At 37.5% G+C, this 18590-nt stretch overlaps 1 protein-coding gene across 1 annotated transcript in view; it reads left to right on the top strand.

The window, feature by feature from the left end:
* The window catches only part of CPS1 (carbamoyl-phosphate synthase 1), a 142800-nt gene that overhangs the window by 14227 nt on the left and 109983 nt on the right, over positions 1-18590 (top strand). The window contains exons 2-5 of the mRNA XM_060151307.1: positions 4932-5041; positions 8232-8376; positions 9489-9578; positions 11874-11930. Coding sequence (XP_060007290.1) covers positions 4932-5041; positions 8232-8376; positions 9489-9578; positions 11874-11930 — 402 coding nt within the window. The remainder of the gene's footprint in view (positions 1-4931; positions 5042-8231; positions 8377-9488; positions 9579-11873; positions 11931-18590) is intronic.

Below are 18590 nucleotides of genomic sequence, written 5' to 3'. Positions count from 1 at the left end.
AGGGATCTAACCTGTGTCCCCTGCATTGGCAGGCGGCTTCTTAACCACTGCGCCACTAGGGAAGTCCCAGTATTTTTCTTTAGATTGTCACTTAGTGATGCTTTATTCATCCAACAAAAATTAAATGACTACCTACTCTGTACCAGGCACTGATGTTGGCCCTGGAGACAGGCACATCAGTGAACAAAGCAAACCCAAATACTCTGCCCACATAAAGCTCACTTTCTAGTGGGACAAGACAGATGTTTTAAATAAGACACTGGATGATATGTTAGAAGGCAATAAGTGCTGTGAAGAAAGAGTAGACTAAGTAGATAGGGTGCTGAGGGGTATATTGTAATTTTATTTATTTCCACTATTTTTCAGATTCTATTCCTGTATAGTTCATTACAGAGTATTCAGTAGAGTTCCCTGTACTATACAGTAGTTTCTCATTAGTTATCTATTCTATATTTAGTATAATATATCTAGTATAATCTGCCAATTTATCCCTCCCCCACTTTCTCCCCCTGGTAATCATAAGTTTGTTTTCTACATCTGTGATTCTATTTCTGTTTTGTAGATAGGTTCATTTGTATCTTTTTTTTCTTTTTTAGATTCCACTTATAAGTGATATATGATATTTGTCTTTGTCTGACTTACTTCATTCAGTATGACAATCTCTAGGTCCATCCATGTTGCTGTAAATGGCATTATTTTGTTCTTTTTTATGACTGAGTAATATTCCATTGTGTATATGTACCACATCTTAATCCATTCCTGTTGATGGACATTTAGGAACATTGCAATTTTAAATAGGTTTTGCCAAGAAGATGGATGACATTTGAGTAAAGACTTGAAGGAATCTTTAAACTTTAGATTCAAAATTTGATGCGTTTCTCTCTTAAAATTTTAACTTTATTACTGAAATCATGAATGGGAAGGAAAGGGTGAATTCTTTTTTTAAAGAGAAATCTCGGAAAGGAAAGGATAATTTATTTATCTTTGTGTTTCTAGGTGTTTCAAAGGTAATCTTCTTGAGGTTCCTCTATTTTACCATCCAAGCACATAGCTGGCCCTTTTACTACATTGAGGGTGGAAGGGGTGGGGGGGACTGGGGATATTTATCCATGTAGCTCCAAAGCCTAGGATGAAACTTGGCACATGATGGGAGCTAAATGATGTTGTGACCTGAAGGTCTAAACTGTCTTATTGGCATATACATTTTTTGTTAAACAGTTAGGGACCATGTCATGATATAGGTCATTTATTTTGTAGAACTTACACTTACATAGCCTTTGGTTACTTTTCCTGACATTCTGTGAGTGTACAGACTGCTCATTAAGGTTTCCTTTGCACTTTCAGCATTCGAACTACCAAAGTGCTCTGGCAGTAGGCACTTAAATGAACCCTTAAGGTTATAGTATAATTCCTAGACTATGGTCCTCTTTCTACTAGGACTGAGGCTACTAAAATATCTTACGCTGGTAGCAAGGTGATTTCTTTTAGACTCGTTGGAATGAAATAGCATTTGGGAACTTATTAGCTAGAAGAGGGGATTCCAAATAATAGCTCTTTGTTCAGAGTTTCTCCATCAATTCATAGATAAGTCAATTGGCACCCATCATTTTAGACTCGTTGGAGGCCAATGTAGTTAAGTGAAATATAAAGGGTACTATAGGCAGTAAATAGAAGCCTTGTAACAATATAATGTGCAGTGGAAAAAAGGATTGGGAAATCTATAAAAGCTGCCGAAAAGAACAAAAAATATAATTAAAGGAGCAAAAAAGACGTATTGAACACAATCTCAGGGACTATTTCGGACAACAGTAAATGTCTCCTCAAATATATCTTTAAAGGACAGAAAGCAAAGTAGAAAACTAGTCCCATGGAGAGAGGAAGAAAAATACCAAATAGAATTGTACGAATAGGCTAACAAGAGTCAGATTGCTTATGCTAATTTTTACCTTTCTTTAAAATAATTAGATGTTGTCAGATAGATCAGAGAATTTGAAATTCTTAGATGAGAATAGGATAGAGAAAAGCAAAAGGAACAAAATAAACAGAGGTGATATTTTAGGCAGGTATGGCTCAGAGTAGGGTAGATAAATTGGTATATAGAAGACAATTGAAATTTGCAGTTCACACCTCAAGTTTTGCCAAATAAGTACAGTTATTTTAGGTTCTATCAAAGTTAAATATTATTTAAGAAAATGTTTCCTACCTCACCTCCATTTGGTGAAAGCGTGTAGGCCACACATGACTTCCTCAAGAACAGAAAATAATACTTTCAGTAGAAAATATTTTTTGACAGTGAATTTCCATTACTTGGACCAAAGGTTTTCACCTAGTGAAACATGTCAGAGATACCTAGGAAATTTTCCCAATAAACTTACCCCTACTGAGAACCATCACCATAGACATTTGATTAGTTTATAATGTTCTTTGGAAATACACTGAACATAATCACACTTACTTCCTAAAATCAACAACCTCTGTCTTGAATTATAAGTAAAGAATGATTGACAAATTAAAATATAAAATAAGAAAATTGTGTTATTAGAAGAAGTGACGTGCAAAGGTGACTTCCTGGATGCAGAGGCAGAATTCAGAACTTGTGTGTTAAGCCAGTCTCTGTCAGGGAACTCTTGTCATCATGTGTATTACATTAATTACTTATTGTGCTTTCCTCTGTGCTGAGTAATTCCAAAAACTTTATTTTAATTTACTGTCTGAGAAGGTAAACCATGACTATTTAAAGAGAAAGTGTCAAGCTTGAGATCTTGAACACTGGTTCCAAGGCTGTAGATAAAACAGAACTTTACCTCAAAGATTATTTGATAAGCTGGGTGAAGGACAACATTCTTTTGGCTAACTCTGCCCATGGGCACTCACATACAAACTCACATACACAAACACATATAAAACGTGCCAGACAGTACTTTGTCCAACTTTCTTCAAAATATAAATTGAAATCCATGCATTGCATCTCCAATTAAAAACTAAACTTCCTGTTGAGAGGAGTACCATAAACATATCAATTTTAATAGGGAATACTAAAATAGCTTTGGGTGTAAATATAAATTAATGTGTATGCACTACACATAAACAATACATAGGCACATGGTCTATTGATTTAAAGATAAACACTACATTGAAAAGCAGTCATTCCAGTGTCAAGGGACTTGTGTACTTTACAAGTAAAAGAGGCATCGTATTTCTAAAGAGAAGGTTACTGTAGAAAAATAATGAGGTTTTACCATTTTAACTCTTGAAAAGCTGAGTGCTTGTAAAGCTAGAGGAACATAGAGACAGAGGTCTAGAAATCATGTATTGCCTTCCTGCTGTATACTGAGATTGGTGTCTGTGTGTGCGTGTGTGTGTGTGTGGTAAGACTGGAGGTGGGTGATAGGATAGAAAAGGATTAGACGCTATGGGATCCAGAGCTAAAAAAGTAAGGAAAGTAGTGAATTAGTATGTTTCTATCTTTAATGGCTGCACTTAACCCTTGCAGAGAGAACAGCACAATGATCTTCCTTACTTCAGCAATTTCAACTCATGGCCAGATTTGTTTCATTCATATCCCTATTCATTCCCCCTAACCTCTGACTATTTTGAAGCCAATGTCAGATATCATATTAGTCTATGCTTAAGTATTTCAGTGTATATCTTTAAAAAATGAAAATTCTTAAAAATATAACCATAATGCCATCATCAATCTTAAAAATTACACTGAATACAATAAAATATCAATTTATTTTCAAATTTTCTAAATTATTGCAGAGATGTTTTCCTTTATAGTTTTTTTTTTTTTTTTTTTTCGGTACGTGGGCCTCTCACTGTTGTGGCCTCTCCCGTCCGGACACGCAGGCTCAGCGGCCATGGCTCATGGGCCTAGCCGTTCTATGGCATGTGGGATCTTCCCGGACCAGGGCACGAACCCGTGTCCCCTGCATCGGCAGGCAGACTCTCAACCACTGCACCACCAGGGAAGCCCTATAGTTTATTTTTAATAAAATCAAAATGTTCCCGTTATTTCGTCCCATAGAGTTTTTTACAGAGTCTAGATTTTGCACCCCAAAGTGTGGTACTTCTCTCCCCCCTGAATTGTATGGAAATTGAGAATTAGACCCAAATTGTTTCAACAATAGAATTTAGAGTATTTTTGAAGAGTAGATTATGCCTGCTTCTGAGATAAGTTTCTGTAATTGTCCCTCTTTTTAACCAAGAATTGTATAGAAACTGGTTCAGAGATTAGTATGGTGAAGTAGTCAAATTCAGAATGCCTTGTAGTCTAAAGGGAGAACCAGACATGTATATAACTAACTCTACTAAAAAGCAAAATGCAATATATTTTCAGAAGTTCCACAGTGCTTGCTTTTGTATCAGTATTAACAGAATGATAAAGTTTCAGTTTCTTTATGATCCTAAAGCTCAGGGAGGGGGGAGCCCCTGAGACAACTCCATCAAACACAAGAGCTCTATGGAACGCAATTTGATGTATAACTTTGAAGATTCCTTCTAGCTCTAAGCCTCAGAGTAATGAGGAGCTGTATGGTAAAATTCACAAAGTTTTTGCAAACTCATGAATTTCCCTTAAGCTATACTTGACAAAGCTAGGGAATATTAAGAGGGAAAAGACAGACACATAGCATTACAGCTAAACTGAAGTATTTCTGGATTGTCAATAACTCTACAAGTAGACTTAGGATAGACAGTGTATCAACATGCTTCAGTTCCTCTTTCAAGCAAAACAAAATAAAACACCTGCCTGTGACAAGAGCCATACGTTTGAAGAAAACAGGAGAGTGACTCAGAATCTAGATAGTATGGTTTCATCAAATATACTGTTCATTTATTTAATATATTTATGTAGTGTACTTTTGGAGTTTTTCAACTAGTTGTACTTTATATTTTGTATTCTGCTATGATTCATGAATCTGTTTCTTTAGGCACAGACAGCGCACATTGTCCTGGAAGATGGAACTAAGATGAAAGGTTACTCCTTTGGCCATCCATCCTCTGTTGCTGGTGAAGTGGTTTTTAATACTGGCCTAGCAGGGTGAGTAATGCTTCTATTCCAAGGCTTTATTCTTGCTCTATATAGAGGAATAACTGGATGATCTTATTCATGGTGGGAAATTGAAATCACCACATCATCATCATAATACTACACATTGTCCTGACGTTGCCCTGTGCTTGTACATAGCTTGCTCAAGCCAACCCTGAAAAGGGCCATAGACACAAACTCCTCCCTGTGGCTGTAAATGGAAGAGAATACAGACACTGGTGTTCCCCTGCTAAAAAAGAACAAAAATTAATTCTAGAAACTTAGGATATAAAGACACAAGTTATGTGAGATTACCAAGTGGCTTCTGTAAGGTGGGGGGTCAGTATCAATCTGATTTAAGGTGAAAATCGAACAGGGAAAAGGATGGGTAGCACTCTCTAGTGCCATTCCATTAGTGAAATTAAGAATCAACTTTGCACATCTAATATGAACTATTATAAAGAGCTAAGAAGTTCCTTAGGTATTATAGTGCAAAATTATATAAAATACAATATATAATTTGCACTCTAATAAGAAAGGTAAAATAACAGATACATTTATTATCTTAAAGTAATACACAGGAGAGCAGGTTCATAGATCGGATATTTTCAAAATTTATCAACTGAGACTGAATTCAGTATTTAATTTCTGCTAATAGGTGTAGAGCAACAAAGGTAAGAGTTGCTACAGAAATCATGTAGCTGTTCTTATCTAGCCAACAAATGTTCATCTGGGAACCAGGTGGCTGAAGTTCTGGTCTCAGTTCTAATGGTAACTGATTATGTGATATTGAGAAAATCACTTAACCTTTCTGAATCTTAGTTTCCACATGTAAAGTGTGAGGGGATGGGATTAGATAGTAATTTATGGCTAGGAATTTAAAAAATTACATCTTAAAAAATTAGATGGTTTCTAAAGGGTTCCATTAGAGATTCAATAGACTAAACTGTAAAATATTTGATGAATTCTTTAGGGAAATTCAGTTAGCCTTTTAAAGACAAGGAGGCATTGGGTTAACTGGTATTGAAGATATTGATTGACCAAACTTCCATTATATTATTAATGTGCATTGTCCTCTAAACTCTTAGCTCTCTGTTTGAAATAAAGAATATTAGATGGTTTTTAAAATAGTTCCACTGGTGAGAACATTAAATTACAGTGTATGAAAACTGTTTGCAAAGTTTTGCTTCACCAGGCAATTATTTAAGCCTTTTGACAGCACTAATTACTAACTGTGTTAATATACCTGCCAACAAACAGCTGTTTAATATAGATCAGAATGATGGAGGGCACTCGAGTTTTCTTCTCTGTGATAGATTATGGGTAATAAATCTTGTCACATCACAAAAGTCAAACAGGACCTGATGGATTAATTTTCTTCCAACACTGCAGTTCTCTAGGACAAGCTATATTTATTCATTTTCTGGAGAGAGCATTGTAGGCATATGTTTAAAGGGAATGGCCAGTTCTTTCATGGGAAGAAAGAAGAAAAGAAGTAAAATTAAATTAATTAAAGACTTCTTTTGATGTAGAAAAATGCATTCATTAATAAGATTAGTCCACACATCCTATTTTCCATCGAGAAATGCTGCTTTTATTCATGCGTGGCTCACTCAGCAAGGGGTTGATAATTAAGGGAGTTATTTTGTTTTTCATCTTCAAGAAATGCATTTATATTATGTGTAAGCCTTGGTTAAAAAATTATTAGTTCCTGACAAGTGAGAGGGAATCTGAGAAATTAGCTGATGGAGGTGTGGGTAAATATCACAGCATCTTAGTCACTTTAGAGGTTGCTGAGCTGAGAGACTAAGTATTCTGTTGGCAAAGGGAGTTCTGGGAGAAGTTAGTCTGGATGAGGGTTGAAGAATTCGTGTTGACTACTGCTGGAGCTGCATTTTATTGCTTTCAAGGTTGTCAGTCTGTCCCCCTCAGCACCTAAATTCACTTTCAGTAGTAATCCACAAGAAAGATTACGTTTAACTGTCTCTGTGGGAAGTGAAAATGTTAAGAGGGTGGGAAAAAAATCTCATTGCAATGCATGGAATAGCTGTAGATAGATCCTGGTATTTATGGGAATCATGTTTCTTATTATTAAGAATAGAAATTTTATATATAATTTTATTTATATGTAGAGTAAAAAAAGAATACATGTATTCTTTTTTTTTTTTTTTTTTTTTTTTTTTGCGGTACGCGGGCCTCTCACTGTTGTGGCCTCTCCCGCTGCGGAGCACGGGCTCCGGACGCGCAGGCTCAGCGGCCATGGCTCACGGGCCCAGCCGCTCCGCGGCATGTGGGATCTTCCCAGACCGGGGCACGAACCCGTGTTCCCTGCATCGGCAGGCGGACTCTCAACCACTGCGCCACCAGGGAGGCCCAAGAACACATGTATTCTTATTTTTTCCTCCCCACACTTTAAAATAAAGCTCTTCTGCATTTCTTCTTAATTCCACATCAGTACTTTAAAATAGTTACTTGGAATCTTTTAATTTAGAAGACAGAAATGCTTTGGGTCAATTTTTTGGGGATTGATTTTTTTCTGTAATAAAATAATAACTATCAAACATATACTATCAATGATAACTTGATAATAACTATCAAACATACACCTCTCTATATAACTAAAATATTTAAAAAATCAACTTTATTAAGTATTTCTTTCATAGAAAATAAATCAGAGTTTTAAATGCTCAGTGAATTTTAATAAACATATATACCCAGGCAACCATCACTGACGTAATCAGCATGCTCTTCAGTATCCTCAAAGATATTTTTTAAAAACTTTTCAATTTTTGACAGTTAATATTTTGGTGAAACTGTCAGCCCTCAGTAGTAAATATCATTTTGGACTCACTCATGTCTGGTAGGCTAGGGGATTCTTGAGGATATCTGCAAACTTTAAATAGAGCAATATTTAAAAACTTAAGACCCTGTGAAGAATTTTTCAAGGAATTAAAAAATTTAAGAAATTAAGGGAATGAAAATTAAATGAGAATATGCCATATTACTTAAGAGTCTTTTCATATCAGTAATATCATGGGATAAATTTCCATATTCTATCATAAAATCCTTAGGTTTGGCAAAATCTAGAGACAAGCTTGTAGGATTTTATTCTCATGTTCTCTAATTTTCAAGGGTTCAATAATTAAGATCATGTATGTAGAATACATTTTTTTGTTGATAATTTCTTGGCATCTTTACCTAGGTACCCGGAAGCTCTTACTGACCCTGCTTACAAGGGGCAGATTCTCACCATGGCCAATCCTATTGTTGGGAATGGTGGAGCCCCTGACACTACTGCACTGGATGAACTGGGACTTAGCAAATATTTGGAGTCCGATGGAATTAAGGTAGTACCAGTGATGACTATTTAAGAAGCATAGTTGATTTATTAAGAATCTAAGCTGGACAAAATTTCGGCCTCAATCCTATAGTACAAATCATTAAATTTATATTCTCAATCTTACTCCTAGGTATATGAAAATAATCTTTAACATGACATTATTCTGAGTTTCATTTCTCAGGGCACTCTGGATTTATTTTTAATGCTGTGGATAAAACTGGCTTCATTTGGAAAAATGTTGTTATAAGTTCAGATAGCAACTATGCTGCAAGAATTCGAGTTGAATCACCTTTTAAATGGATTTTAAGAATCAACTCTGTATCAATTATTTACCTTTTAAATCTTATCCTCTTTGGGAGATGAGTAAAAGATAACGTGTATGCCAGCCGAAAAGTAAACACAATTAAAATTTCCTATTCAAGGCAAATTTGAATAATATCTTAGGGATGTGAACCATATAAACGATTCAAAAATTTACACTCTAAATTCACCACTCTATTTTTGAATGACTTGGACTGATCATTTAATTTAGTTTTATATCTCACCATTTCCCCCCAATATTTAGTTTCTTTTAAATGTAAATTTAAAAATTGTCTTATTCTCTACGTACATTAAGCAAATAATTATTAATTAGATTATCGATAAATGCCATTGTGGAAAAGTACAGGGTACTGAGAAGGGGGACCTAGTTTACTCTCAGGATTTGGAAAACCAAGTAAGACTGTTCCCCGCATGGTAATTAAGGTAACAATTATTATATTTTACGAGAAAACTTTTTAATCACATTTTTTTTTCAAGTTTCAAAATTTTAAGTGTTGTATCAGCGAATATAATAAAGCTTGAAGAATGCAAACTGACTCTTAAGTCATAACAGAGGGGATAGACTGGGAATTTGGGATTCACATGTACACACTGCTATATTTAAAATATATAGATAACCAACAAGGACCTACTGTATAGCACAGGGAACTCTGCTCAATATTCTGTAATAACCTAAATGGGAAAAGAATTTGAAAAAGAATGGAAAAAAATAAATTTATTAATTAAAAAGAAGACAAGTCACAAGAGTTGGGTAGTATTTTGTGATCACATTTTTAAAATGACTGCCTGTCTTTCTAGGTTGCAGGTTTGCTGGTGCTGAATTATAGTGATGACTACCACCACTGGCTGGCTGCCAAGAGTCTAGGGCAATGGCTACAGGAAGAAAAGGTGAGAAATATGATAGGTCATCCAGCATCACCTAAGGACAATTGGTGGGGCCCGTGGAAAGTTGGGAAGGTGTATGTAATTGAAAAGGGCCAAACAGATAAAGCAGATCAGGCAGTTTGGGACCCTTTTGTTTCAGAGCGCGATTCCTTCAGGCTGAACTGTTACTACTGTCCAGAACTGTCCAGAACTCATTCTTTATATAAACACTGAGGACCTTATATTTTCAGTTTATCCACTAGGTGGCACTCATACATGCTTGGTAGACAGACTTTCTCATTCTGGAAAGGGGTTAGAGAAAATTTTAGAATTTTCTACTCTCCGGAGCAACATAACCTCCCCCTTTTAACGAGGATCTAGAGATGTAACTTGTGTCGTGGATTCTAGTACCAGCTCTACCATTAACGAGCTGTGTGACCTTGCTCAGGTCATGTAATCATACCATACATTCTTAGTTTTAATTCTTAATTAATATAAACTGATTGCCGTCAAGTCTCTTTGGGCTTAAACGTTATGACTATGACGTATAATTAGATATCACTTCATTTGAAGTAATAAATAAGTTACTAACCTTATATCTTCCTTACTTTATTATTTTCTAATCCGATAAGGGGATTCTCCTGGTTTGAAAGTCAGACCTACTTAAAGTTAACAGACCTAATATACTAAGCTTTATTTCCAGGGTTACTGTAGCTGCTTTTTGTTAAGTTGCAACTGGGCCTGTAATTGACCGAATATTATTCTGAGAAACTCTGTCTCTCTGAGGAGCATCTGCCAACTGAGGCTAAACTTTTCCTCTTTCTAACAAAGCAAAAAATCTTGATCTTTGTTTCCTCATTCTTGCTAAATTTTTACAAGAGAGAAGAAGGCTTATGTATTATCTCCTAGGTCTTTGCTAGTTTCTTCTCAATCATTATCTGAATTTACCTCCTTGTGATCATCATTCAGGAGACAGCTCCCTCTTCCCCTTAATGTTTCCTTTGTGTTATTTAGACACCTGATATTATAGCTGCTTTGTGTCAGAACTAATAGTTGAAGTATAAACTTAATCCATGTTTTGTTCGTTTGTTTTTAAAATGTGCTTTGAATCTTCTTCCATGATCATAGACACATAGAGTAGAAGAGTGTCTAAAATAATAACCAGTTTACCTCCTTCTATGTACAGGTAATGGGGAAACATCTTGCTCAAATATCACTCAGATAAATGATGGAAGAAAAGAAACTAAAACCTGTTTCCTCATTCTTAACTTGCTGCTCTTTCCCCTTTTATCCACGGGGAATACATTCTAAGACCCCCAGTGGATGCCTGAAACCATGGATAGTACCAAACCCTATATCTACTAAGTCTTTTCCTATGTGTACATACCTATGATAAAGTCTAGTTTATAAATTAGGCACAGTAAGGGAATATCTGAATTGCCAGTGTCACTACTCTTGCAGTGTGGAGCCATTATTAAGTAAGATAAGTGTTACTTGAACATAGAACTGCCATACCGCAACAGTTGACCTGACAATCCAGGTGGCTATTAAATGACTAATGAGTGGGCACCGCTGGACAAAGGGGTGGTTCAGCTTCTGGGTGGGACAGAGCAGGATGGTGGGAGATTTCATCACACTATTCAGAGTGGTGTACAATTTAAAACTTATGAACCGTTTATTTCTGAAATTTTCCATTTAATATTTTCAAATTATGGTTGATCACAGGTAACTGAAACCACTAGAAGCAAAACTGGGGAGAAGGGGGAACCTACTGTACTACATCTATCTCTATCCAACCTAGTCAAAGAAACTAAAACAAATGGTGGTGCCTGATTTACTAATAGATTGGGCAAAATTTTAATACAGTATGACTACCTAACAAGCACCTTCAGGAAAACCTTCAGGATTGCCTACCATGTGCCAGGAACTTGTGGTTCACAACATGGATTTGCCTATTAATTACATATCTTTGCTTATGAAGTTCACAGATTCCATTTTTTAAAAATATATATGTATCTATAAAATTATATTACTTATTTAACATCCTGGATTAAAAGCAAAAGAGCTGTAGCAGAAGACTGATGTTCAGAATTTCTCACTTTTCACTCTGAGGAAGGGTCTGGATATTAAGAGTCCTGTGCCCAACTGAACAGCAATTTACCTTGTTCTTGTGACACAGACACCCTGGATCAGAGAAAAGGAGTAGGGAAATTATTTACTGCTCAAGAAGATAGATGATATTAAGTTTGTAACTTGAAAACACTCTGCTGGACCAAATTTCCTCCAATTTTACTGTCACTACAATTATTTTCCTTACAGGTCCCTGCAATTTATGGAGTGGATACAAGAATGCTGACTAAAATAATTCGAGATAAGGTATGATAATCATATTTAGCCAAATATATGTTTACATATATATATGTTTTTTTCCCTTTGCCCAAGGAACCCATTGGTGTGTAAAAGAACAGATCTGGTCAATTTCTATCATTTGGGTCTCTGCCATCCTGTTTTACTGTTTTTGATGTAATTTTCAAGACTGAATACTTGATTGGGATGTTTGTTACTGAATGGTTTTAAGAATACTTCACTCAGCAGTAGTTTATTGAGTGCCCACTCTATGTTCACTATTCCAAGTGACAAGTTAAAGCCGTTGTAATTCAGCTCATGTGATAGGGCTAGTAAACAAGTGGAGAAGGTAACTAGGTGCGTAAGAGTTTTGCCTAAATTGAATACCTACCTGCTGAAAAAGGAAAACCAGGAAGTGTACAGCACTGGGGCCATTATTTGTTTAGTCCTCTTGGAGGAGTTTTTGAACTTAGTGAGTTATAGTTCATGGGTATATTAAATGAACCCTGCATGTATTACCTCAGTTATATAGTCTTTCTTGAAATTGTTCCAATGACCAAGATGAAGGTAAGTTTATCTTTTGCTTTCATATCTGCTAGATGAGATATTTGACCCTTCTTCTGAGAATATCTCAGCCCCATCTACTTCCTTCTTGTTATAAGAGGTGGACACTTGTTTTAGAAACCTTCATATCCCAGAACAGAAAGAAACTTTATCTCATGAATGTTAACTAAATTCCCTTAATGCCACCAAAGTTTTCTCATTAAATTATATATTTTTTCTTAAAAAAGAAAAAAAGATACAATTTCAAAGTGAAAAGGATTCTTCAAGAAAATCTATTGTAGATTGTTGGCATATGTGTAGACACAGGATCTCTATAAACAGAAAGAACAGCTTTGAAAATAAGAACATGGCCACATACCCATGACCAGAAGAAAGACACTGAGAATTTATGCAGTCCTTCTACTCTATCTCTGATTTTATTCCCTCCTCCATGATATTCCTGAGAATAGATGTTAGTGAGATTATATGTCCCAGGTAGATTTTTGTAGCCCAATGATGTTGTGGGAGCAGTAAACAATGATGAGGATACCAGAATGGGAAGGGAATAAAATGGGGAAATTCAATTCAAGCTGTAGATTTGGCAGGTTGAATAGAATATAATCAGTCCTAGTATTTGGGAAAACACTTTACAAGACCATATCATGTTCTTCATGTGATAGGTTAGTTTAAGGTGAGCCCTTCTTTTATCAGAGGCAGTTAGGTTTTCAAAGTTTGGCTGAATAGATTAGCACAGACAAAATAGTGGTATTGCCTATTATATTTGATTATGAGTGATATGGGCTCATATTAAAAACATATGTTGAGGGGGAGACCTTCAAGATGGCGGAGGAGTAAGACGTGGAGATCACCGTCCTCCCCACAAATACATCAGAAATACATCTACATGTGGAACAACTCCTACAGAACACCTACTGAATGCTGGCAGAAGACCTCAGACCTCCCAAAAGGCAAGAAAGTCCCCATGTACCTGGGTAGGGCAAAAGAAAAAAGAAAAAAACAGAGACAAAAGAATAGGGACGGGACCTGCCCCTCTGGGAGGGAGCTGTGAAGGAGGAAAGGTTTCCATGCACTAGGAAGCCCCTTCACTGACGGAGGCTGCAGGTGGCAGAGCGGGGAAGCTTCGGGGCCATGGAGGAGAGCGCAGCAACAGGGCTGCGGAGGGCAAAGCGGAGAGATTCCCACACAGAGGATCGGTGCCGACAAACACTCACCAGCCCGAGAAGCTTGTCCGCTCATCCACTGGGGCAGGCGGAGGCTGGGAGCTGAGCCTCGGACTTCGGAGGTCAAATCCCAGGGAGAGGACTGGGGTTGGCCGCGTGAACACAGCTTGAAGGGGGCTAGTACACCACAGCTAAGCAGGAGAGAGGCCGGGAAAAAGTCTGGACTTGCCTAAGAGGCAAGAGACCATTGTTTCGGGGTGTGCAAGGAGAGCAGATTCAGAGCACCACCTAAATCAGTTCCAGAGACAGACACGAGCCACAGTTATCAGAGCAGACACCAGAAACGGGCATGAAACGCTAAGGCTGCTGCTGCAGCCACCAAGAGGCCTGTGTGCAAGCACAGGTCACTCTCCACACCTCACCTCCCAGGAGCCTCTGCAGCCAGCCAGTGCCAGGGTGCCATGATCCAGGGACAACTTCCCCAGGAGAACACACAGCACACCTCAGGCTGTTGCAAGGACATGTTGTCCTCTGCTGCTGCAGGCTCGCCTGACATACCATACCCCTCCCCCCCCCCCCCCCCCCCCCCCCCGGCCTGAGTGAGCCAGAGCCTTCTAATCAGCTGCTCCTTTAACCCTGTCCTGTCTGAGCGAAGAAAAGACGACCTCAGGCGACCTACACGCAGAGATGGGGCCAATCTAAAGCTGAACCCCCGAAGCTGTGCGAACAGAGAAAGGAAAATTCCTCCGAGCAGCCTCAGGAGCAGTGGATTAAATCTCCACAATCAACTAGATGTACCCTGCATCTCTGGAATACCTGAATAGACAATGAATCATCCCAAAATTGAGGGAGTGGACTTTGAGAGCAACTATATATATATATATTTTTTTTCCCCCTTTTTCTCTTTTTGTGAGTGGCCGTGTGGTTAACAGGGTCTTAGTGCTCTAGCCGGGTGTCAGGGCTGTGCCTCTGAGGTGGGAGTGCCGAGTTCAGGACATTGGTTCACCAGAGAACTCCCAGCTCCACCTAATATCAAACAGCGAAAGCTCTCCCAGATATCTCCACCTCAACGCTAAGACCCATCTCACTCAATGACCAGCAAGCTACAGTGCTGCACACCCTATGCCAAACGAATAACAAGACAGGAACACAACCACACCCATTAGCAGAGAGGCTGCCTAAAATCATAATAAGGTCACAGACACCCCAAAACACATTACTGGATGCGGTCCTGCCCACCAGAAAGACAGGATACAGCCTCATCCACCAGAACACAGGCACTAGTCCCCTCCACCAGGAAGCCTACACAACCCACTGAACAAACCTTAGCCACTGGGGGCAGACACCAAAAACAACAGAAACTACAAACCTGAAGTCTGCGAAAAGGAGACACCGAAAACAGTAAGTTAAGCAAAATGAGAAGACAGAGAAACACACAGCAGATGAAGGAGCAAGGTAAAAACCCACCAGACCAAACAAATGAAAAGAAAATAGGCAGTCTACCTGAAAAGGAATTCAGAGTAATGATAGTAAAGATGATCCAAAATCTTGGAAATAGAATGGAGAAAATACAAGAAACGTTTAACAAGGACATATGAGAACTAAAGAGCCAACAAACATGATGAACAACACAATAAATGAAATTAAAACTTCTCTAGAAGGAATCAATAGCAGAATAACTGAGGCAGAAGAATGGATAAGTGACCTGGAAGATAAAAGAGTGGAAATAACTACTGCAGAGAGGAATAAAGAAAAAAGAAGGAAAAGAATTGAGGACACTCTCAGAGACCTCTGGGACAATATTAAATGCACCAACATTCGAATTATAGGGGTCCCAGAAGAAGAAGAGAAAAAGAAAGGGACTGAGAAAATATTTGAAGAGATTATAGTTCAAAACTTCCCTAATGTGGGAAAGGAAATAGTTAATCAAGTCCAGGAAATGCAGAGAGTCCGATACAGGATAATTCCAAGGAGAAACAAGCCAAGATACATATTAATCAAACTATCGAAAATTAAATACAAAGAAAAAATATTAAGATCAGCAAGCGAAAAACAACAAATAACACACAAGGGAATCCCCATAAGGTTAACAGCTGATCTTTCAGCAGAAACTGCAAGCCAGAAGGGAGTGGCAGGACATATTTAAAGTGATGAAAGGGAAAAACCTACAACCAAGATTACTCTACCCAGCAAGGATCTCATTCAGATTCGATGCAGAAATTAAAACCTTTACAGACAAGCAAAAGCTAAGAGAATTCAGCACCACCAAACCAACTTTACAACAAATACTAAAGGAAATTCTTTAGACAGGAAACACAAGAGAAGGAAAAGACCTACAATAACAAACCCAAAACAATTAAGAAAATGGTAGTAGGAACATACATATCGATAATTACCTTAAATGTAAATGGATTAAATGCTCCAACCAAAAGACATAGACTGGCTGAATGGATACAAAACAACACCTGCATATATGCTGTCTATAACAGACCCACTTCACACCAGGGACATAAAGAACTGAAAGTGAAGGGATGGAAAAAGATAGTCCATGGAAGTGGAAATCAAAAGAGAGCTGGAGTAGCAATTCTCATATCAGACAAAATAGAGTTTAAAATAAATACTATTACAAGAGACAAAGAAGGACACTACATAATGATCAAGGGATCAACCCAAAAAGAAGATATAACAATTGTAAGTATTTATGCACCCAACATAGGAGCACGTCAATACATAAGGCAAATACTAACAGCCAAGAAAGGGGAAATCGACAGTAACACAATAGTAGTAGGGGACTGTAAGACCGCACTTTCAGGGCTTCCCTGGTGGCGCAGTGGTTGAGAGCCCGCCTGCCGATGCAGGGGACACGGGTTCGTGCCCCGGTCCGGGAAGATCCCACATGCCGCAGAGCGGCTGGGCCCATGAGCCATGGCCACTGAGCCTGCATGTCCGGAGCCTGTGCTCCGCAATGGGAGAGGCCACAACAGTGAAAGGCCAGCGTACCGAAAAAAAAAACCCAAAAAGACCACACTTTCAACAATGGACAGAAGATCCAAAATTTTAAAAAAGAAGGAAACACAAACTATAAATGATACATTAAACAAGATGGACTTAATTGATATTTATAGGACATTCCATCCAAAAACAACAGAATACACTTTCTTCTCAAGTGCTCATGGAACACTCTCCAGGATAGATCATATCTTGGGTCACAAATCAAGCCTTAGTAAGTTTAAGGAAATTGAAATCATACGAAGTATCTTTTCTGACCACACCTCTATGAGATTAGATATCAATTACAGGAAAAAATCTGTAAAAAATACAAACACATGGAGGCTAAACAATACACTACTTAATAACCAAGAGATCACTGAAGAAATCAAAGAGGAAATCAAACAATACCTAAAAACAAATGAGGATGAAAACATGATGACCCAAAACCTATGAGATGCAGCAAAAGCAGTTCTAAGAGGGAAGTTTATAGCAATAAATTCCTACCTCAAGAAGCAAGAAATATCTTAAATAAAAAACCAAACCTTACATCTAAAGCAATTAGAAAAAGAACAAAAACACCACCAAAGTTAGCAGAATGAAAGAAATAAAAAAGATGAGATCAGAAATAAATGAAAAATAAATGAAGCAAACAACAGCAAAGATCAATAAAACTAAATCTGGTTCTTTGAGAAGACAAACAAAATTGATAAACCATTAGCCAGACTCATCAAGAAAAAAAGGGAGAAGACTCAAATCAATAGAATTAGAAATGAGAAAGGAGAAGTAACAACTGACACTGCAGAAATACAAAGGATCATGAAAGATTACTACAAGCAACTATATGCCAATAAAATGGACAACATGGAAGGAATGGACGAATTCTTAGAAATGCACAACCTTGCAAGACTAAACCAGGAAGAAATAGGAAATATAAATAGGCCAATCACAAGCATTGAAATTGAGACTGTGATTTAAAATCTTCCAACAAACAAAAGCCCAGGACCAGATGTCTTCACAGGCAAATTCTACCAAATACTTAGAGAAGAGCTAACACCTATCCTTCTCGAACTCTTCCAAAATATAGCATAGTGAGGAGCAGTCCCCAAATCATTCTACGAGGCCACCATCACCCTGATACCAAAACCAGACAAAGATGTCACAAAGAAAGAAAACTACAGGCCAATATCACTGATGAACATAGATACAAAAATCTTCAACAAAATATTAGGAAACAGAATCTAACAGCACATTAAAGGGATCATACACCATGAGGAGGTGGGGTTCAGCCCAGGAATGCGAGGATTCTTCAATATACGCAAATCAATCAGTGTGATACACCATATTAACAAATTGAAGGAAAAAAACCATATGATCATCTCAATAGATGCAGAAAAAGTTTTTGACAAAATTCAACACCCATTAAATGTAAAAAACCTCCAGACGATAGACATAGGGGGAACTTACCTCAACCTAATAAAGGCCATATATGACACACCCAAAGCCAACATAGTTCTCAATGGTGAAAAACTGAAACCATTTCCACTAAATCAGGAATAAGACAAGGTTGCCACTGTCACCACTATTATTCAAAATAGCTTTGGAAATTTTAGCCACAGCAATCAGAGAAGAAAAAGAAATGAAAGGAATCCAAATTGGAAAAGAAGAAGTAAAGCTGTCACTGTTTGCAGGTGACATGATAAAATATATAGAGAATACTAAAGATGCTACCAGAAAACTACTAGAGCTAATCAATGAATTTGGTAAAGTAGAAGGATACAAAATTAATGCACAGAAACCTCTTGCATTCCTATACACTAATGATGAATAATCTGAAAAGGAAATTAAGGAAACACTCCCATTTACCATTGCAACAAGAAGAATAAAATACCTAGGAATAAATCTACCTAAGGAGACAAAAGACCTGTATGCAGAAAACTATAAGACACTGATGAAAGAAATTAAAGATGATACAAAC

Source organism: Lagenorhynchus albirostris, chromosome 6 (assembly GCF_949774975.1).
Source record: "Lagenorhynchus albirostris chromosome 6, mLagAlb1.1, whole genome shotgun sequence".
NCBI lineage: Eukaryota > Metazoa > Chordata > Mammalia > Artiodactyla > Delphinidae > Lagenorhynchus > Lagenorhynchus albirostris.
This window is presented reverse-complemented; position numbering and strand designations above follow the sequence as displayed.